Here is a 19,679-nt window from a genome sequence, read left to right on the forward strand (position 1 = left end):
AGTTCAGCAACTGTATTCACAAGCTCTCAATGTGCTAAAGAAGGTGACTTTGACTCATCCAGGCAGATCTCCCCAAAGCCAACTGCAGCACAGCCGAACCGATACTGAATCCCAAGCTAAACACCTCAGCTAGTCTGTGCTGGCCCCAGGCAGAACCACTTGGAGACTCTACCAGACTTTCCAGCATGCCCCACATATCCCATTACTCTTATTTTTCTTTATTTGTCACTCAAAATTGTAGGTATTTTTTCTAAAATTATTATATTTAATCAAAACTTTTAACAGAAGATAGTATTAAGTATATCCAGTACACAAGGCTGTAGCAGAACATACCTCGGTCTTTACTGTACAAATTTCTCCTGCTTCTTTGCAGATTGGAAGAGTGTGCACTTCTCCAAAAAACTGAGTCCACTTTAAGACTACTTAAGAACATGATCTTAATTTTTATTTATTAGCAATTCATAAAAGGCATTATGATGTAATACGACTAAACGAAGTTATAACCATTTAAGAATTTGTTCTTACACCATACATCAAGATTTTAGTCTTATATAAGCAAAATAAGCTCTTAAACAATATTATGCCTTCCCTTTTTCATTTCCTTCTGTTTTCGTATCAGTGGAGAAGTACAGTAATAGGCAATGTTTCACCAGCTCTGAAAATGCACTGACACTAGAAATTTTAGTCACATCATTAACCTATGTAAGAGAAACCACTAAACTATTAGCCAAACCTTAAAGATTACCACTCTAGATAAAATTAACACCATTCCTGGTATTTAAGTCACCCCAATTTCAAGAGCATGCATTCATCTCTTCCAATGTGTTTAAAGGTCGTTCACACATCCTTGAAGAGGAAAAACAGATTACGAATTCGCCAGTTTTGAAGACTAAGAACAACAAAGGCAATATAGAGGTATGTTAATGCTTACAGATTTCTGCTTCTTTTATATTCCTGTTGGCATCACTGATCCCTTTTTGTATTTCATCCAGCCACAGAACCGCTGATTCATCCTGGGAGTCCTGGAAAAAGGATAGAGAAATGCTTTATAAAAGAACTGTAGGAATTAACTACAAAAGAACTAAAAGTATTATAAAAATCTGTCCAAACGTACTGATAGAGCTCTGATACACAGACTCCCCTTGGGGATGAAAAAATAATTCGACCACTTGAAAGCAGCAATAAAACAAGGCTCTAGTTCGTATTCCATTTACTGACTTGATTAAATGCATGTTCAAACACAAAGTTCTCAAAGTTTTTATTTGTAGAAGACACCATCCTATCAAAGATAAATGAAAATTATGAGCAGAGCTAGAGGCAATCTTTTCCATTTCCATAATATGTAAGCAAAATAATTGGAGCATTAAGTAAAATCAAATATGACCAGACAGTACAGTGATAGTAGCATAAACAGCAGAGCAGATGATTATAGAAAGTTAATTTTCTTTCAGAATTCCCTATTTGGAAAGGTTCCACATACATACATATATACACACACACACACACACACACACAGTGAGTAAAGATCACATGAGAAAATACCAGCAGTAACTGGCATAGAAAGACAACTCAGGTTTAGTAACAAAGTCTGTTACTTCAGGTAGCAAACATTTCAGGAATTAAGCAGCAGAGCAGGTTTCACAGTTCATGACATTATATCCAATGTAAAATAGAGGGTGCTCTGTACAAGATAATCCTTCCTTTCTGCTAAAGTTTCAACCTAAGGCTACAGTGGACAGACCTGATGTCCTGAAGCATACAGACATTAATCAGCTTAAAAAGCCACAGGCACAAGTTTACACGAAAAACTGGGGGCACAAGGGAGGCACGACACTTAAGAACCGGCCCAAGCTAAGCTCTGACCATTTCTGAGTGTCATTAACTAGTTTGCATGAGTTGCGATTTAGAGCTCTACAGAGAAGCTAATTTCTAAAACGTGAACCTGAAATCAGATGTCTGGGTTGTCCCAGCACTTGCAGGGCTGGTGGGCAGCAAGAAAGCGGCCAGGGAGCAGACCGAGCCGGGACCGCACCAAGGGCTCGGCAGAGTGGGCGCTGGGGCTGGGACCACCCGATCAACCCACAGCACAGCAGCCCCGAGAGCAGCCGTGCTCCTCCGCCCTGGTTCACAGACAGGCAGCTGCTTCAGCTTGGAAAAAAGATTTGGGAGCTGAAGAGACATTTAGAAGTTAATACACTAGCTGGGGGAACAAAACTTTCTAAAAGGGAAATAAAAGTGCCAGATCCATGAGATACTAATGATGAGAGGAACTGGAATACACTGATTTGACAAAGGAGTATATACACACATTTCAGAAAACTATTTCAGAAAATATTTCAGAGAAGTATTTCAGAAAATAAAAGCCAGGAAAGGGCCACATAGCACTAAAACAGCTCATGTGGACAAAGAACCAGCTTTGCAATGGATATCACTGTTACAGGGCCCAGCTTCAGGCCAAAATCCAATAAATCTGTGGTCCACAGGAATTACAAGGAGTAAACAGGGTGAAAAAAATGACACCACACTCCTCAGGTTTCATAATATATATATAAATGAAACAGCAAAAGGTTTAGATAAAATTAAGCATTATCAGGTAATGATGTAACAGCAGGACACACAACACAAGTGTAGTAGAAAGTTAGAGTTAACACCTGGGAGAGCACATACTAAATTGCAAAACTACAGTTTCTGGAATATGATTGTGACATGGAGAAGAATCTGGCATCCAGTTTCTACAAGCTTCATACAAGAACAGATACAAATATTGTTCCGAAGCCAAACACCACTTATTCCAGTCTTCACCACTAGCTTTTGGAAGCCAGACCAAGACTCGCTCTAATTTTGTCGGCTGGATACAAACCACTTATTTGGCATACAAGCAAAATAAAGTATTTCATACAGAGAAAAAGGAGGGGAACAACGAAACAGCAAACGAACATGGGGTAAAGGCAGTAGAGGCTACAGCCTGTCGGGATGGACGTTGTCTGAACATTGCTGGTGGCCGGAGGGGGACGAAGCCCAAGGAGCACAGACAACTCGTATTTACTAGGTAGGGAGAAGCCAAAGCAGAACACAGTTTTTGTAAGATGTGTATCTTTTTCGGTTTGTCTTGCTTTCCCCTTTACATTTACTAAACCAAGATCGCCACCCTGTTCCCAGAGCCTGGCTCCTTCCTCAAGGGTATAGTATTTAACAATATGGGATTTCAGTCTGTGAATGAGACCTCTAAGGATTTACTAAACCCTCCATTTGATTCTTCCAGAAAAAGAATTTTCTCCAAATATCTGTGCATACAAATCCCAGCAGAACACACAGAGCCCCCACATCACCTTCGGGCTCTTGGTAAATTAGGAGTTAAGTTACTGCTGTAAAGCAATTTAATCTCTGTGTTGGGCAGAGGCTGAAACTGAGTCATGTGTGCATATTTGGATACGTCACGCCCTCCTTGCTGTAGTAGACAAAGAACAAACTAGCTTCTTACCCTAAATCCCATGCCTACAGGATGCTTCTGGGGGACAGATCTATCATTCTTTAGTCCTTTACCAAGAAATAGATCCCCCATAAAAAGCCTCTTGAGATGAGTTAGAGCAGCACTGGATTTTTGCTAGCTGGATTTAACACACTACAATGAAGATACTGGTTTTAACTGGATTGTTCTCTCTTACCTCAAGCCTTTTCACAGCAGGTAAGTCCTCCTTTCCGCATGTGTTCTGTATTTTAGTTGACAGCTTTTGCTTCATCAGCATTTAGCACCTTAAATGGACTGCAGATAGCTACACTCTAGGAAGTCTCATTTAAGGCAGATCTTTATACTTCTATTTCAGTGACACCTTGAATTATTCTCCCCTTTAACCCAATCATTTTTAATAAGGATTTTTTTAAACTTTTAAGGGAACTTACTGAAAGCACATCTCTCCAAGCTCACCCTTGCCTATATTTCTATAGTGATATGGTAATGTTAGACCTGTAGAGTCATGTTTCTTCTGCTTTAAAGAGTTCAACAGAATTACAACTTCACAGATGGTGTCAGTACAGGGAAATGCTCTGAGAGCTCTTCTATTGTGACAAATACAACTGAAGGAAGTGATCAAAAGAGTAAGCCCGTTTTTCCTCACTAGAATTAAAGCTGCTTTCAAACTAAGCTCATTTTTTACAAGCCCTGTTTTATATATAAAACATAAAATATATATATATATACACACATATATATCTTTAAAAGAGTGATTAAAGTTCATTTTTTGGACTAATCATACAAAAATTATTAAAAGGTTTGCAGTCTACTAATTATGTGAATTCAAACCACTCTACCATAAGTCTGACAGTTTCAAAACTGTGAGTCTGGATAAAACTGTTTTCCATATTTTATTCCAGTATAGAAGGGTAAAAGAAAAACCCACAGGTTTCAGTTCAAATTTTAGTTCACCTATTGTGAATTCCAATTTCAAGATAGCTAAGAATTTTTAAATGACAAAATTCATTACATAGAGCTACTACTGTTTATTCTCCAGAATCTCTTTTATAAGATCCTTTCTGAAGCCACTTGTTGAAAACATTGGTGCTTTATCTTAGAAGTGTCAAGATGTCTTTACTAAGTTCTCTACTAGGCACTGAGGAACAGGCATTAGTAAAAGTGACCAGCATTATTAGGCTTTGCCCACATGCTAATATTAGTTCCTGCTTGAGGATTTCTTTGCTGGGGGAAAAAAGTTTTATTGGCTTACAAATAAATTTGGTCTAATATCAGTCTAAACACTTTTATTCAGTTCTTAAAACAGTAACTGGCCTGCCTTGTGTATGAGAAGTTGAAAAGATCTGGTTTGCTCTAGAGTCTAAAGCTGAAGAATACAGAACAGTAACATTAATTTGATTTGTAAGACCAAAAAATGAGTTATTTGGATTTTCTAACTGGAAAATTGTAGCATGAGTCAAGCAAGATAGTGCTTTTTGCGTCTTTTGCTGTCATGCATTTCCCACATTAAGTGACAAGAATTTTACTCCTGTTTCCTTTGGAAATTGTGACCAAACCTAAACCAAGGCTGCTGCTTACATGATGAATTACCAGCATTGCTACCACCTGGCAAAACCCTCTACAGGTGATAACATTACACAGACACCTTCAATGACTTTGCCAGCAAAGATTGCTGAAAACATCCTGAATGCAAAAAATCTAGTTTATCATTAAATTACTGCAAAATTTTCAGGGTTGGGTGTTAGATGACAAAAAAAAGTGAAGATTGTCCTTGAGCACGTTTGGTATAAAAACCCAAAGCAAGAACTCCACCAAGTCTTTTACACATAAATCTCTTCTCACATGGAAAGATTTACCTTTCTCCTTACCTGAAGCTGATTATACTTATAATCCAGTAGTATGCCTATTCTAACAATTTTAACTTTTTTTTAAAGCCTCAGAATCTTCCCCTAATAGCTCTGCAATTCAAACTGTGTCTCTTATCAAGACTTTTCGTGGAATTTCAGCAAGAGACTATGATTATATTCCTCCTTACGCTATAGAAGGGGAGACAACGACTGTTCATATCAGAGAGCACAAATGCTCTTCAAAAAAGCCAAATGACTCAACTTTAACAGAAGTTAACAATACAACGTTGGAGTACCTGACCGGTTCTCTAAGCACCAAGCTAATACCGGCTGTCTACCTCAGTGCTGTTTTATTAGGTGTGCCATCTAATGCCATTATTCTGTGGATGCTGCTCTTCCGAATTCGATCCGTGTGTACCGCCATCCTCTACACAAACTTAGCTGTTTCAGACCTGCTGTTCTGCATCATGTTGCCATTCAAAATAGCATATCACCTCAATGGAAACAACTGGATTTTTGGTGAAATGGTGTGTCGAACTACAACCGCCGTGTTTTACGGCAACATGTACTGCTCCATTCTGCTGCTCATGTGCATCAGCGTCAGCCGGTACGTGGCCATTGTCCACCCCTTCACCTACAAGAGCCTGGCCAAGCGCACCTACGCCACTGCTGTCTGTGCTACTGTGTGGACCATCGTCTTCCTGTACATGCTGCCGCTTTGCATCATGAAGCAGAGCTATTATGTGAAACAACTGGACATTTTCACCTGTCACGATGTCCACAACACCTGTGAAACTGTATCAGCCTTCCAGTTCTACTACTACATTTCTTTAGCTATCTTTGGATTTTTAATACCTCTTGCAACTATCATTTTCTGCTACATCTCAATCATACAAACACTCAAGACTCACGAATGGTTCTGGTATGTTAAAGTAAGTCTTTTGATCCTGACGATCTTTGCTATTTGCTTTGTACCAAGCAACATTATCCTTATTGTCCATCACATCAACTCTTACTATTACAACACAGATAGGTTGTATTCTTTTTATCTAATTGCTTTATGTCTTAGCAGCTTAAACAGTTGTCTCGATCCTTTCCTTTACTTTCTGATGTCCAAAATCAGAAATCAATCCAATATTTATCTAACAATGGTTAAAGTATCCAGGGAAAAATGAATTTAGTTCTATATTTATTATTGTTGGAATTATGATTTTGTATAGTGTTGACCCAGGTAGCAATAAATCTTAGGTGCAACAATTAGACTTAAATAAAAACACATTAAAAAACCATGATCCTCTCAGTAAAACTTGCTTCCTTCCAAGCACCATATGAGGTGTGTCTTCTGAAATACACTTTGCCAACTCTGAAATTTTATCAGGCATATTACAATAACTGGTGTACTTAGACTCAGGGAAGTAGCTAAGCACCTCTATTTTCTTCTAAAAAGCACACTTTTATGGCCATGGAGAAGAGAATATCAACCACTACAGCCTCTAAACACCAAAAGACAAAGCAGTGCTTGAACAGCACTTTCAGGCCCCTGCATGATTTCCAAATATTTCAGATGAGCTCTCAACACAAAATCAATACTGGAATGCCAATATGAAAACAGCCTTTTGACACCAGTAGAAATGGGAACAAATAAAAGCACTTTGTGTCCAGGGGCTGTATATCTTTGCAGAAGCTCCCTATCTGTGCATCCCTATACAGCCAAGAGCAAATACTGCCCTGGATGACAAAAATAAAGGACCAGAGTCCCTTTAGCTTCCAAGGACAGTAAATTCACAACCATTTGCAGAACCTAATGCACTTCCAAGGAAGTATCTTCCATTAGGTAACTTAACGAGCTTTGCACTGGAGACTTGTTCTTCCACTTTGTCAGCTCCCGCATGCCTGTAACCCACAAGCACTGCTGGAGGCTAACCCTTATCAGCAGGAATCCAGGCACGCTTTATTCTTGCTTGGTAAGCACAACAGGGAAGTTATTCTGTAGTATTCCCTTGATTTCCACATCCTCACAGGAAATACCTAGAGTGTTACCAATACTGAGGGCAGTTATGATTAATTGTCCACAGTAACAAAGCAAAGAGTTAGCTTGCACATTTACAGAAACTCAGAATCTACATACCCTGAGCGCAAGTTCCTACAAAATGAACTCAACGGCTGGTGTACATATTTGTAACTGCAGTGTACAAGGCAGTGATGAGAAAAAGGGAGTTTTTACATGAGTTTCACTTAAAAATAAAATCATTTGCACTGGAAAACAGAGAACGTCTCCAAGAAACTGGAGACTGGTAAGGCTCCTGGCTCCTAATTTAATTTAAAGCCTTAATCTTGCCATTTTTGCAAAATGCACAAGAACAAATATTAAAATTATCTTTAAATCAGATGTTACACAATTATTGTAAACATCAAAAATGTCAGTTTGACTGTAAAAGCCAACCACCTGTGTATCTATCATTAAAAATAAAATAACATGGGAACCATTTCAAAGTCTGGTGAATTTGTTTGACATTTCAGGTATCCATACTGCACTTCGTGATCAAAGAGTTTCTCTTCATTAGGACTCAGATACACCTGATTTGAAACGGCTTTGAGAACTGTTACAAGCTGTTGTATAAAATTATGGGAATAAACAAACTCCATGTTTGTATTCTCATTTTCAAGCAAGGAACAACTAGGTGTGAACTGAGATTAAGATTTACAATGGGAAGTGGGAGATTTGGATGCAGATTCGAAAGCCACCACAATTACAGGGAGGGACATGACAGCAGAACGGTTAGAATAAGCAGTCAGTTTTGACTCCCATGTTTTTGCAGACAGTGGGGAATACAGGAAGTTCACAGGCAGACCTATCTAAGCCTTGTGAATCAAACACTTCCTTCTTCCACAGCTCACTCAAAACATGCCAGATACAATTGAAGACAGATTTGCTTTAAAAAACAGGGCTCAAAAGCAGGGGGATAGATTTTACAGTTATGGCATAGCCTTTTCAATTGTTTGGTTTTTAACAGGCTCAATCCAAATAATATCTTTGTCTAAAGAAAGATGTCAATGTCATTAGGTAGTACATAGAGTAACCCATATTAATGTATCTAAAATGCAAATGTTTCAGTCTCTTTTGGGAGCATGTCCAGTAGAGTATCTTGCTCTCTTTCTAAACAGGAGGATGGCTTTTTTTTTTTTTTTTTTTAATAGTGAAGGGGAAAAAAGAGGACATGTTTAAAGTAGCTGTAAAAACACTGCAAAAACAAAAGCACACCTGAGGAGAGAAAAGTCAGCCAAAGTACCTAAGAACATCCCAAATGTTTTCAAGCTGCAAGATTTCAGAAAGACTATATAATTTCTGTTCCACAACTTCAACGTCTGTTTCCCATCAGCGGATTCCCAGGGGACAGCAGTGGGCGCTGGTGGGGGTCCGTGCCCTGGGAGCCCTGTGGCAGCCGGCTCCCAGCGCCCTCACGGGGCGTTCCTCGTGCCAGCGCGGGATGCCCCAGCACGGCGCTCTGCAGACGGCACCCGCGCAGGCACTCTCTGCACACAGACATCAACTCCTGCCCTTTCCCGGGCACGCAGAGTAACCAGGATGCACTAAACGTGCCCAGGCGCCCGGCAAGAGATGAGGCTTTGCAGGATCCAGGTAAGCCGTCCCTGCTCCTGCGTAAGAAACAGACAGGTGCAGTATCTCTTTCAAAGGCTCTGATCATGGTTACAGACATGCTGTTCTCACAGCAGGCATCGCGGGTGAAGCGGCAAGGCAGCAGCAAGGCATCTCTACGTGCCAGTGTGTGAGGGCTTCTCCAGCTGAACATTTACTTTAGGAACACGTCACGTGAATTTTAGGTGTTTTTTCCAAGCACTGGACTTTAAGTGCTGTGCTAGTAGCTTTGGCTAATCTTGCATTCAGTCATATCCTGCAAGCTGTCAGGGTGCTCTTTGTTTATGCTTCCCCACACTGATGCTGACCAGGGCACCGCTTTTGCGGAAGCGGATACCAGTATTCTGCTGCGACGCATTTAATCCAAAGGCACGTACAAGGAAGACGGAATGTTGTTACGTGACAATGGCAGGACAGAAATACACACAAACTGTTATTATAAAACCCCAAATTGAAGCAACTGAGGTGCCTCAAAGAAACAGTTCTCAGAAGTCTGTTAATGGAAACAGACTCTTTTCAGCTCTACAACTCTGGCAAAACCCTCAAATCTCATTCATTTTGTAGCTACCTGCCTGACACTAAACCTGGTAACTAGACCATTGCACAAATTCATAACTATATCAGGGCAGCTATCCACATGTTTTGCAATTGCTGCAGCAACCTAGTAGAATTAACAATAAATCAAGGTTACATCAAGTCAGTAGTGACAAACATGCAGAATACATCTTAGTATTAACATATTGAGAATTAATCCCTTGTGCCAGCCACAGGATAAGTTGTAGTGGAAAGTTTTGTCATCACTGGGTTATTCACCACCCCACTGGCACAACTAATCCGAACACCAGGGGGACCGGGACAGGGACATGCATATAGGTAAAAAGAATTGGCATTGCTATGTTCCAACAAGCAGCAACATTTAAAGCTCTAACCTTGCATTTCTGTGCTTTGGCATGGTGCAGGACATCCTGATAATGCCTTGCATTTACTGGTCTCACATCTTGCAGTTTGGCTGTGGGTAACAGTAGAGTTTCTAGAGTTTTCTCAGGATTTCCTTGGTCAATTGCTTCATTAATGTGGCCAATTGCAATAATTCCTGTGAAATGGAAAAGTTATTAAAAATGTAGTTATAAAAGAAAGACTCAACTTATCACATAGCAGATACAAACAAACACAGCAGTAAAAGACAGTAAAAATCAAGTTACAAGAAAGCAGAGGCAGCAACAGCAGCTAATTTAAAGATATTTTTGCTCAAATATTCACATGAAGCTATTAAGTTGGACAGTTTTCCTTTCTCCTGTACTTATCTAGTCAGTTGAATCTGTCTCTTCATAAAAACCAAATTTATCCTTGTCAAAAGAGGAGAACGGACTTCCTTATGAGCAAGACAGGACAACCCATATGAACCTTAATGAAAGCCATGACACTGCACGTAAAGATGTGCAGCTACAAGCTGGTTTACAGTGCTGATTCATTTTCAAGTGATTTCAAACCAGATTACTTGGAACCCTAATTTACACAAACACATACCTACTGACCTCTGAACTATAGCATTACATACCAATTTAACCTCATCTCTTTAAATTTTACCTTAGCTAACCAAACTGAAAACATTTGCCTTCAGACAAATCACTCGATTTTCGGACCACTGGCACTCAGGACTTAGCTAGCCACAGTTATTTAACACCCCCCTGACCAGCTTGCTTCAGCTGTAAAGGCTGCTACCAGCATTTTACGAACCGCAACATCCTCCCCACACAAACAGCGCCCAAGCGCACTGCCCTGGGTCCCGGCTCCCGAAAGCCACGCCGGAGCAGGTGYGAGCCGGGCCAAGGGCTTCGCCCCCACCTGTGACCGACGGCATCATCCCGGCCAGCACCGTCCCGGTGCCGCCGGTGAGGTCACACATGTGACGTCACAAGCGCTCGGGAACAGGCCGCTGCTCCGCTAGGGAAGCCGGGGGCGCTTGCAGAGCCTGAGGAGAGCCCCGGCGCCTGGGTCCCACAGTCTGCTGGGCTCAGGCAGTAACAAGCCACTCAGTTTTACCGCTTCTGCGACGTAAAGCTGCTCTTTCTTGCAAGAAACACGCTACCGCACACTGCGCTGACGGCAGCGTGGGGAGGGCCCGTGCGTAACTTGTCAGGGAGCCCCCCACGTTCAGCCTCAAAATTAAGTTTAAAAATAACCTCAGAAACCATTTACATTGGAAAGAGTGGGCACTGGAAGCCACTCCCTAGACAGGAGATCAGATAATCTAAAATGAGAGCAGGATGGGTAACTGCACTGCACAAATTCCTGCCAACTCTTGTTGAAAACAGGGGCTTGGAAACCATTTAACACAAGAACTGCCTTGACACAGGACGCTGCCAGGAATTTCTGCCCCTGCCCCTCGATACACCTTGCAGATTCTTACAAATTCAGCAAAATCCCCACAGGGAGACCATCCAGCACAAGTGCCGAAGGGTGTCGCTGCTGCTGCCAAGCGCGCAGAACCACAGCACTGGTCACGTCGCAGGCGGCCGGCAGCCTAGGACACCTTTCAGTCATCCAAAAAAATTACTGGGAACGCTTCAAGGGGATTTAAAGACCAGCAGGTATTTGAAATTATGTCATATTCTTTTCTCTTGATCAGTGTCTGTACAAGGCCATTCAGTGCAGAAATTTATGCACCAGGGACCAGACTATTGTCTCTGCCTGCAACATAGAGAAAAAATTACTTACTTTCATTTTCTTCTTGAATTTGCATATTAACCATGTCAATGCAGTTCTGGATATCATTCCAGCTTAAATAATCTTGGCCTTGAGATGAAGCCTCTGACTTAATAGACAATAGTGTCTCAGCATAACTACAAGAAGATATAAAATACATAAATGTATTTCATATACAAGAAGTCATATAAAGAGTCAGTCAGATGTATCATCTATCATTTAGTGTCTATCATTCTTCTCAATTTAATAAATTCCACATAAAAACTCATCTCCTGCCAGAAATTATATAAACATGCGAGCTGCCTTGTTGGTTCTACACATGCATTTCAGGATCCAAAAAACTGGCCCTGTTCTCCAATTCAAAGCACGGATTCTGGCACCATGGAAGGAGGGTAATGTATCGTTCCAAGAAGTTGCAGCCTATCACACAAGTACCATTTTAATAAAAGACAGATTTAAGTATTTTCAAGGAAACTGCTATGGTCCAGTGAGAGTCTACTTAGTTATCAGCAGTTGATTCCCTGGATTCTGTTGAGCTTTTTTTCATTTGCTTTTTTCAAAAGTGCCATGAAATATTTGATTACGGACTTAAGATGACTGATATGCGACATCCTTAAATCTCACCATACAGTGGAATTATTTGAATCCTGGAAAATTTAAACATTGACAGCAGACTCAGGAGACAGCTTAAAAAAAGGAAATTAAAATCATGTGATCTAGTGGCCAATGCAGCTTCTACAACAGAGGCCTGGTGGTGTCTGGTAAGCATTGTAGCTCTTGACAAAGTTATATCAGACATTTCTGCTCACGTATGGCTTTTCCCATGACTTTTGCTCTTCCTAACTCTCCACTGAGAATTGGGAGAAAAGCACTGTGACTTGTTTCTTTACCATCTCCCTTGAAGAGGTTTTCTTCCTGTCTTGTGGGAAGCCATTAGGAGTAGAAGCATTTTTCTCCCCCAATTCTGCCCACAGAGAGGACATGTCAGTGGTAGCTATGCCACGGACTCTGCGTCCTTCTCCCCAACACCACGCCGAAGGGGAAAGGAGCAGAGCCGGATATTCTTTTTTGCTGCATGACCCTTATCAGCAAGTTTGGGAGAAACCTATGGTCAGCTTTTACTATCCTAAGTCAAAAACTAGAGTTGCTACCCCAGCGTCAGCTTTTTCTGCCCAGAAGATAGCAGTGCTCCTTGCGCGCTGATGGCTGTGGGCAGAGGAAGGACGTGCAGAATGACTCTCCAAGGTGCTGCAGCTAGCATATGCTCTTCTTAGAAGCATTACAGACTAAGATGTGATGGAAACCCTCACAATAGTGTAAATTCCTGCACACGTCAGTTAAGTAATTGGATCAAGCATACAACTGCCACAATACGTCAGACCAAATACCTGTCTATTTCCAGCAGAGGTCTGAAATTAAGGGTTACTAGAAGAACACCGGTGAAAATCATTGTTTCCTGCTCTGATTTGCCCCTCCAGCATTCAGCAGCCTGTGTTTAAGGGCTTCCTGAGATGAAGGCTGTGTATCTATCACCACACATTTAATAGTCACAAACAGTCCTGTGCTCCATTAACTTATCTAGAATATTTTGAGATCTTGTATGCTCCTTAATGATGAGTCCCACTATATTATTTTGTGAGAAAGTAGTTCCTATGTAACTTCTAACTTGACATTTGAAAGTTACCAGTCTCCTCTCACCCCAATTCTCACAAGAAAATAACAACTAAAGTTATAATAGAAGCTAGCAACTCTTWTTAACCTTCCCCATACCATTCAAAATTCTTGCAGACCTGCGTTTTATTTCCTCTCAAGTTCTCTCTTTTAGGAAAGACAGTGCTACCTTACTTCATCTCTTGTGGTAGAAAACCATTGAACACCTCATCTCCCTCACTGAACTTTTGCTGGCTCTACYGTATTTCTTTGGGTAGGATGCAACCAAAGCTTCCTACAATATTCAGCRTGTTGGTGGCAGCATGGATTTACAAAATGGCATTAAGTTTTACTTTATTCTGTATTCTGATCAATTCCTAATGTTTCATTTGTATTGGCTGGCAGCCCTATTCAGGGATCGAGCCACAGTGACACCAGTCAAAAACCCTGCACTAACTACGGTGGAGCCCACTTTTGCACATGCACAGTGTCATTTCTCTTACCCACAGGTACCACCCTCACATCAGTACCAGCAAAGTGGCAGGAGAAGCTGGCTCTGCCGTACGCACTTTCCTGCCCCTCTTCCGGGTCAGCACTGACCCTTCTTGCCTGTTGACAGGGAGGAAACCTCCCTCTGTCCAAAACACTGACCTATTCCTATCCTTACTGCTCTTCCTCAAGCTTTGAAACACATAGTAAGGGTGGTCCTCTTAGATCAACATCCCCCGGCAGCCTGGTAAAGAGCTTCAGCGACCAGGCTGCTGCTTTGCATTTTGCCTCATAATGCTTTCCAGCACTGCACTGGGACTTCCACCAGCCGTGATTGGAGAGAACTGGCCCACATACCCACAATCTCTCAACACAAGCTGTATTGCAGCCCGATATTGTTTGCAGATAAGCAACGTAATAAAAGCAGAGCACACAGGTAGCAGTTGGCTGTGACAAGTCAGACACGTGGCCATGACAGCAGCTGGTGGCTTCACAGCGAAGGCTTTAGCTTAATGTTGAACATGCGCATATGACACAGTATTGTACCCAGCTATTTAGCAGGCAGGACTGTGCTACATTCTTCATAGACTTTTGCAACTCTTAAGCAAAAAAGGGTTAGCCTTGCTTTAAGGGGCCTCCTGGACCTTAAGGCATTAAGCACATTATCTCATTCCAAAGATCTTCCTTCAGTATTGCAGAGGTTACTGATTAACAGTTTCCAGCTATAGTTGGTTCGTGTATTAGTGGTCTGCAAAAATTCTTGTCAGATCTTACTGTTACTTTCCAAGAGTCTCTCTCCTCCACCTCACATTCTCTGCCCTCAGACATTTGAGGCTGTGTGGTTGCTTATATTTATAGATACACAACTAGTTTGACAATTGTAATATTTTCCTCTTATTAATATATTACACAGTTATTTGTCCTGCAACCCTTTTAACTTCACAACCACAACACAGAGGATAGTCCACCTAGTAAAATGTCTACTTATCCTTTTGCAGAAGTTGCCAAGTCTCATCCAGACAAGACAAAATAAACTTTTACCGTTGAAAGTTTTCTTCTTCCAGATTATTGAAGCCAATACATGGATTTCTGAGGTGATTCTTTACTGTTAGGATGTCCTTATTTTCCAAGGCCTGGTTTAGCAACACAACAGCTGATAACATTTCTACAGCAATAGACAGTTCATCATGTGCCAGGTAATTCTGCAGGACAATAATGTGCCTCAGTCAGGAAGCTAAACAAGCAGTGTAACAAATTTGAGTTACACAATCCAGATACCATCAAGGAGATAAGACTTGATTTAAGAAATCTGGAGTGTGAAGACAAACTTCCTAACCACAGAAGTGTCACATTAACACACCACTGTTGGTAGAGTCGGTTTGCTACACATTCTTCCTATCAACCTTTTTTTGCCCCACAGTCCCATCCATTCTAACCTTCCCCTTTTATCAGGGTGCTACTTTCTACACAACATATAAAACGGAGTTAGTCCTCAGAGTAAGAGCATGCAGCAATTAAAAAAGGTCTGCCAATTTGTTGCAACACAAGAGCTCAGCAGAACAAAGTGTCAAGAAACAACTTCTGTAATTCAATATTGCTTATTCCATCAAAAATAGTCATGCAATACATAACCATGGCAAGAGTTAAGTCTGATATTTTACATGACAACATGCTATGTTTGTGCTCTGTCATGGCTTGACTATGCAACATCAGAGAGCAGGTCACAAGCTTTTTCACTCTTACCACAGCATTCTGTTGTTGAAGGTTGAACAGCTCAGTCTGATAGACAGCAGCAGCAAATGAGTGAACAACAGGCAACTGGGCCTCCAGTTTCATCAGTGCAAGCAGTGTTTTACTAGGATCACAGTTACGAATTGCAGTATTGATACTGTCAACTGCTATAAGTTCTAGAGAACAGCGGGGAAAAAAAAGCCTATTAATTTTCACATGCCATTTGCTCTTTTATGTCATGTAGAGGACAATTATGTTATCCAAAGAACATCATTTGCTGTCATTGGAGAAAATAAAGTTACACATAAAAGGTGCCTCAAGACACAATTTGCCGAATGTTGCAAAAATATTGTCTGTTCAGAAGCATGCAGTACATAATTGGCTGGAGGACTTTAAATTTTCTGGATTTTTAGGCACTAAAGACCACCTATTCTATCTTTAATCCCAAACAATGACCTGATCTGTCCCAATAAGAAGGATCTAATGTTCCTCTTGTGTTTGCTTGTGACAGTAGTGCTTGGCATGTCAGCTCAAGTGCCCCAGTATCATCTCACCTCAAATGGTCCCTCCCATCTGTGTTTTGCTTCCTTCCTCTCCTCCTTTGAGCAGGACCTAACTCAGCTATCTAAAACAAGTCTATCCTGCAACACCAATGACATTTTTACTGTCTGGGTTTCAGGAGGCCTCATAAAATGGGCCAAAGACCAGGAGGGTCGGAATTGTCAGTAGCTAAACTGAGGAAAACACACATGCTATAGCTTTCCTTAATTCCTCTCTGTGCGCAATTGCCCATCCATTTATCTGTCTGAAACTTTAGTCCTCACAAGTACAGCCACCTAGAAATTGTCCCTTTCTCCACAGCTCAAACTTCATATTAAGCAGACCATCATCAAGAAGTACAATTGCAAGCCTTCTCGGTGCATTAACAGCTTGTCTGTTTTGCTTTCTGCTGGACTGACTTCAGTAGAGGTTTGAACCCCAGCAGAAAATGCTGAAAAACACTCTGCACCTGGGCAGCCACAGAAATCTTACAACACCCCTTAGCTTAGTCACAGCTCCCATAATTGCACAGCTGGAGGAGCCAACTCTGAAGAAACCCAGCCCAGGACACACCCAGGAACAAGTTGGATTAAGATACTACTCCAGTCTTGCGCAACGGGAAACAACCTTGAAGGTTAGAGCACATATGGCAGAGTAAAGAATGACAATTATGTAAGTGTCATTTCCACCAGCAAAATAACCCCCTTCTCCACCTTATCTTATGGCTTTTCTTTACTATTATCTAGAGCATGTTTTTAGTCACCACTAACTGCTCAAGCCTGTACAAGACTGCTTATACAGTGGACACCATCCACATTTTGCATATGGAGCAGCACTCAGATCATATTATATAACATGCAAACTTTGAAAACCTTTCTAAGTAACCAGGCCCACCTAAATAAGCTCTTCTCTCATTTCAATTGTTCTGAAGCATGGTCATATGTTGTTCTTGATGGCYCTCTTTTTTGCTATTCTTGAGGTTAGAAAAAGCAAAAGGGTCTCAAAGCTACTGCATGCATGCTTCCTTAGAGAAAAGAGTAAAGAGGAAAAGACAACAGAACTAGACTGCGTAGTCAGTAACTAAGCCATTGATTTCAGCTTAAGAACAAAGCATGCAACTTGCAAACCAAACTGTTTAAATTTTTCACACTCCAATAACAAAAACTGCTATTTCTTCCTTTTTAACCAAATGTAAGAAATTAATAAATCACTTTCCAAATCACTGTTACTACATTGCCATTTTCTTTCCCATTTCCTTTACAAAGGAGCAACTCTTTCACAGGAAAGTCCTGCACACCATGCCTGTCCTAGGCTAACATTTGAGGTATTAAGTCAAGCTTATCTTCTGGCTTAAGCTTACCTCACAGCGCCACCCTTAAGTCACATTACAAAAGCAATCAGCCTTGATCCAAAGCACTGAAAATAATGCCAGAGACAAAACAGCCACTAAGCCATGCCAGATGTAGCACGAAATGACAGCAGTTTAACCAAAGCTGAATCTCCTAGCAAAGAATTTTCCAGTCAAAAGAAGCAACTGCCAATACATGCACTGCAAATTTAGATCCCCCTTAACCATATTTTTAAAAACTAACTTTTGTATTTTAGCATTTGTACTGTGACATTCTTAGCAGGCTAAGAACAGATTAGTGATGTGTATCTAAAAGTGAGAATAATTTTCCTCTGCTATGTGATTGCAAAATATTTTTCATTTGATCATTCTATTTTAACTCTACAAGGATTGTGGTCACTCCCAAGTATGGGTTAAGACTGCACAGGTGAGTATTTGTTCAAGCCATCAAGCCATGCATTGTGTTCAGTTTTAGCCAATGTGTTTATCAGTAGCTGAAATTATTCAAAGAAAAAAGTGTTAGCTACCTCAGATAAAAGAATATATCCAACGCAGCACAGATTGGTGACTTGGCAATTGTGACACTGAGAAGAACAGTAACAAAAATAAAATGCAACTCATACGGTTTCAGTTTCAGAAACCCTGTTTACATGCAAGGAATGGTAGATTCAATTAATCAGCTTAATTAACAAATTAATGAAACTGTGATGGTAAAAATGAATATTAAGACTGTTACTCACTAAGCTTGTGAGCCTCAGCTTCCGCATTGGCAACACTAACTTCTTTCTGTATTTCACTTTTGTCGAGCATATTTGGAAACCCTGCTATCTAACAGATCAGAAAAAAAGATTCAATTATGCTTTTAAATGCATTGGGGGAAGAGGGATAAAACCCTTTGATGGAACATAGAATTTGGGCCAAGTGTCAAATACAATGGCACATTTAAACACAGCATTTATTTTTCCCCATGAAATTCTTATTTTGATCTTATTTGAAATGATGAATTTTCTCCTAAAAGCTCAATTGCTCCAGTACTCTTCCTCCGGAGTTACTGCTTCAATATCACCTTTTTCATTGTACTCAAATTTAAAACCCATTTTCAAAACAAGCATGGTATTGGGGTTGTATGCTGTACCTCAAGTTTTCTTTTTACACCTTAATTAATAACTTTTGAGTGCATCATGCTTTTTACAGCAAATGCAACTAGTTTGGTATTGATTAGTAAACCAGTCATTTTTAATCCTTTAGAAAATTTTTCCGTAAGTGATGTTGAGTACAGAGTAAGGTAATTTTTATCTTGATTAAATCAGGGGAAAAAATTCAAACTGATGTGTCAGGGTAGTACCATTCAATTACCTGCATTTTCTGTTCTTTAGAATCACAYAATTGCATTAGGTACCACGAGGAATTTTGCGGCAGAACTTCAAGTAGGCTCAGAGCAGGACGGTTCAAACCTGCCATCAGCACCACTTCATCTTGCCGGTCAATAGCCTCATTCACTTGGACTAAAGCTATGTGAACTGAAATGAAAACAATGCTTATAAACAGCAAATATGCTTTGCAAAAAAAAAAATCCATTGCTGTCAGCATCTCACTTTTTGTAAAAGCCAACTAGAGTGTCCGTCTTTATCTAGCTGAGGATTATATTTCAAGACCAATTCTACTAGAGGAGTTTCTAGCTCAGTATGAGACCATGTGGGAGCAGTTTATCCACAGATAACTTTAATGAATGGAAGCTTATGAATGAATTTCAGTTCTAAATAGAAGAGGGGGTCAAAATTTACAGAATTCTGCACGCAAGAGGAACTCATGAACATAAGGAAACAAAGCAGGCAAAAATGATTTGATCCTGAACTGAGGAGTCCTTTCAGCAAAACAAACACACAGACAGTAGTCCCCAAAAGATTAGCAAAGAAGGAGCAGCAAGAAAACAAAACAAAACAAAAACATTGTTGTAGACAGACATTAACTACTTCAGTATGTGTTGTGAATTTCCACAGAACTATTTTGTTTATTCCTGTGGAATTCAAGTCAGGTCTAAGCTTGAATCTGGAAAATCATTTGTATGTTGTATGTGCACACTTTCATAAGGATCCAGAATGGCTTACTGTTGATCTTATTGATATTGCCTTGAATCTCAGCTTGTGTCAGCAGCTCTTCATAGACATCTCTCTCCTCTTCTGAGATTGTGCCATTCTAAAAAAACAAAACCTTTGCTAGTAAATAAAAAGTTTGCAGACA

General features: G+C 40.5%; 2 protein-coding genes across 6 annotated transcripts in view; one reads left to right on the forward strand and one right to left on the reverse strand.

Moving 5' to 3' along the window:
* Nucleotides 1-19,679, reverse strand: part of IQGAP2 (IQ motif containing GTPase activating protein 2) — a 109,305-nt gene that overhangs the window by 31,538 nt on the left and 58,088 nt on the right. For 2 of the 4 annotated variants that reach the window (XM_026067773.1, XM_026067774.1), the window contains exons 8-10: nucleotides 19,547-19,634; nucleotides 9,904-10,067; nucleotides 932-1,022 (exon numbers count right to left, since the gene is read on the reverse strand). In XM_026067773.1, coding sequence (XP_025923558.1) covers nucleotides 932-1,022; nucleotides 9,904-10,067; nucleotides 19,547-19,634 — 343 coding nt within the window. Of the gene's footprint in view, nucleotides 1-931; nucleotides 1,023-9,903; nucleotides 10,068-11,692; nucleotides 11,818-14,860; nucleotides 15,022-15,562; nucleotides 15,727-18,178; nucleotides 18,267-18,794; nucleotides 18,959-19,546; nucleotides 19,635-19,679 lie in introns of those variants that run through there. The other 2 variants (XM_026067776.1, XM_026067775.1) reach the window with 2 other exon arrangements.
* Nucleotides 3,628-6,584, forward strand: F2RL2 (coagulation factor II thrombin receptor like 2). 2 transcript variants are annotated; one of them, XM_026067777.1, is made up of 2 exons: nucleotides 3,628-3,685; nucleotides 5,404-6,584. In XM_026067777.1, the coding sequence occupies exons 1-2, from the start codon at nucleotides 3,628-3,630 to the stop codon at nucleotides 6,489-6,491; spliced, it is 1,146 nt and encodes a 381-aa protein (XP_025923562.1). In that variant the 3' UTR covers nucleotides 6,492-6,584. The 2 variants fall into 2 exon arrangements, with proteins under 2 accessions (XP_025923562.1, XP_025923563.1); XM_026067778.1 differs by having other exon boundaries at nucleotides 5,410-6,584.

Source organism: Apteryx rowi, unplaced genomic scaffold, assembly GCF_003343035.1.
Source record: "Apteryx rowi isolate R43461 unplaced genomic scaffold, aptRow1 scaffold_262, whole genome shotgun sequence".
Taxonomy (NCBI): Eukaryota; Metazoa; Chordata; class Aves; order Apterygiformes; family Apterygidae; genus Apteryx; species Apteryx rowi.

Bases quoted from the DNA above. Each gene is read 5' to 3' on its own strand.
- F2RL2 (XM_026067777.1), top strand. From the start codon at position 3,628: ATGAAGATACTGGTTTTAACTGGATTGTTCTCTCTTACCTCAAGCCTT. The intron at 3,686-5,403 runs GTAAGTCCTCCT...TTTTTTTTAAAG, and splicing joins CTCAAGCCTTTTCACAGCAG to CCTCAGAATCTTCCCCTAAT.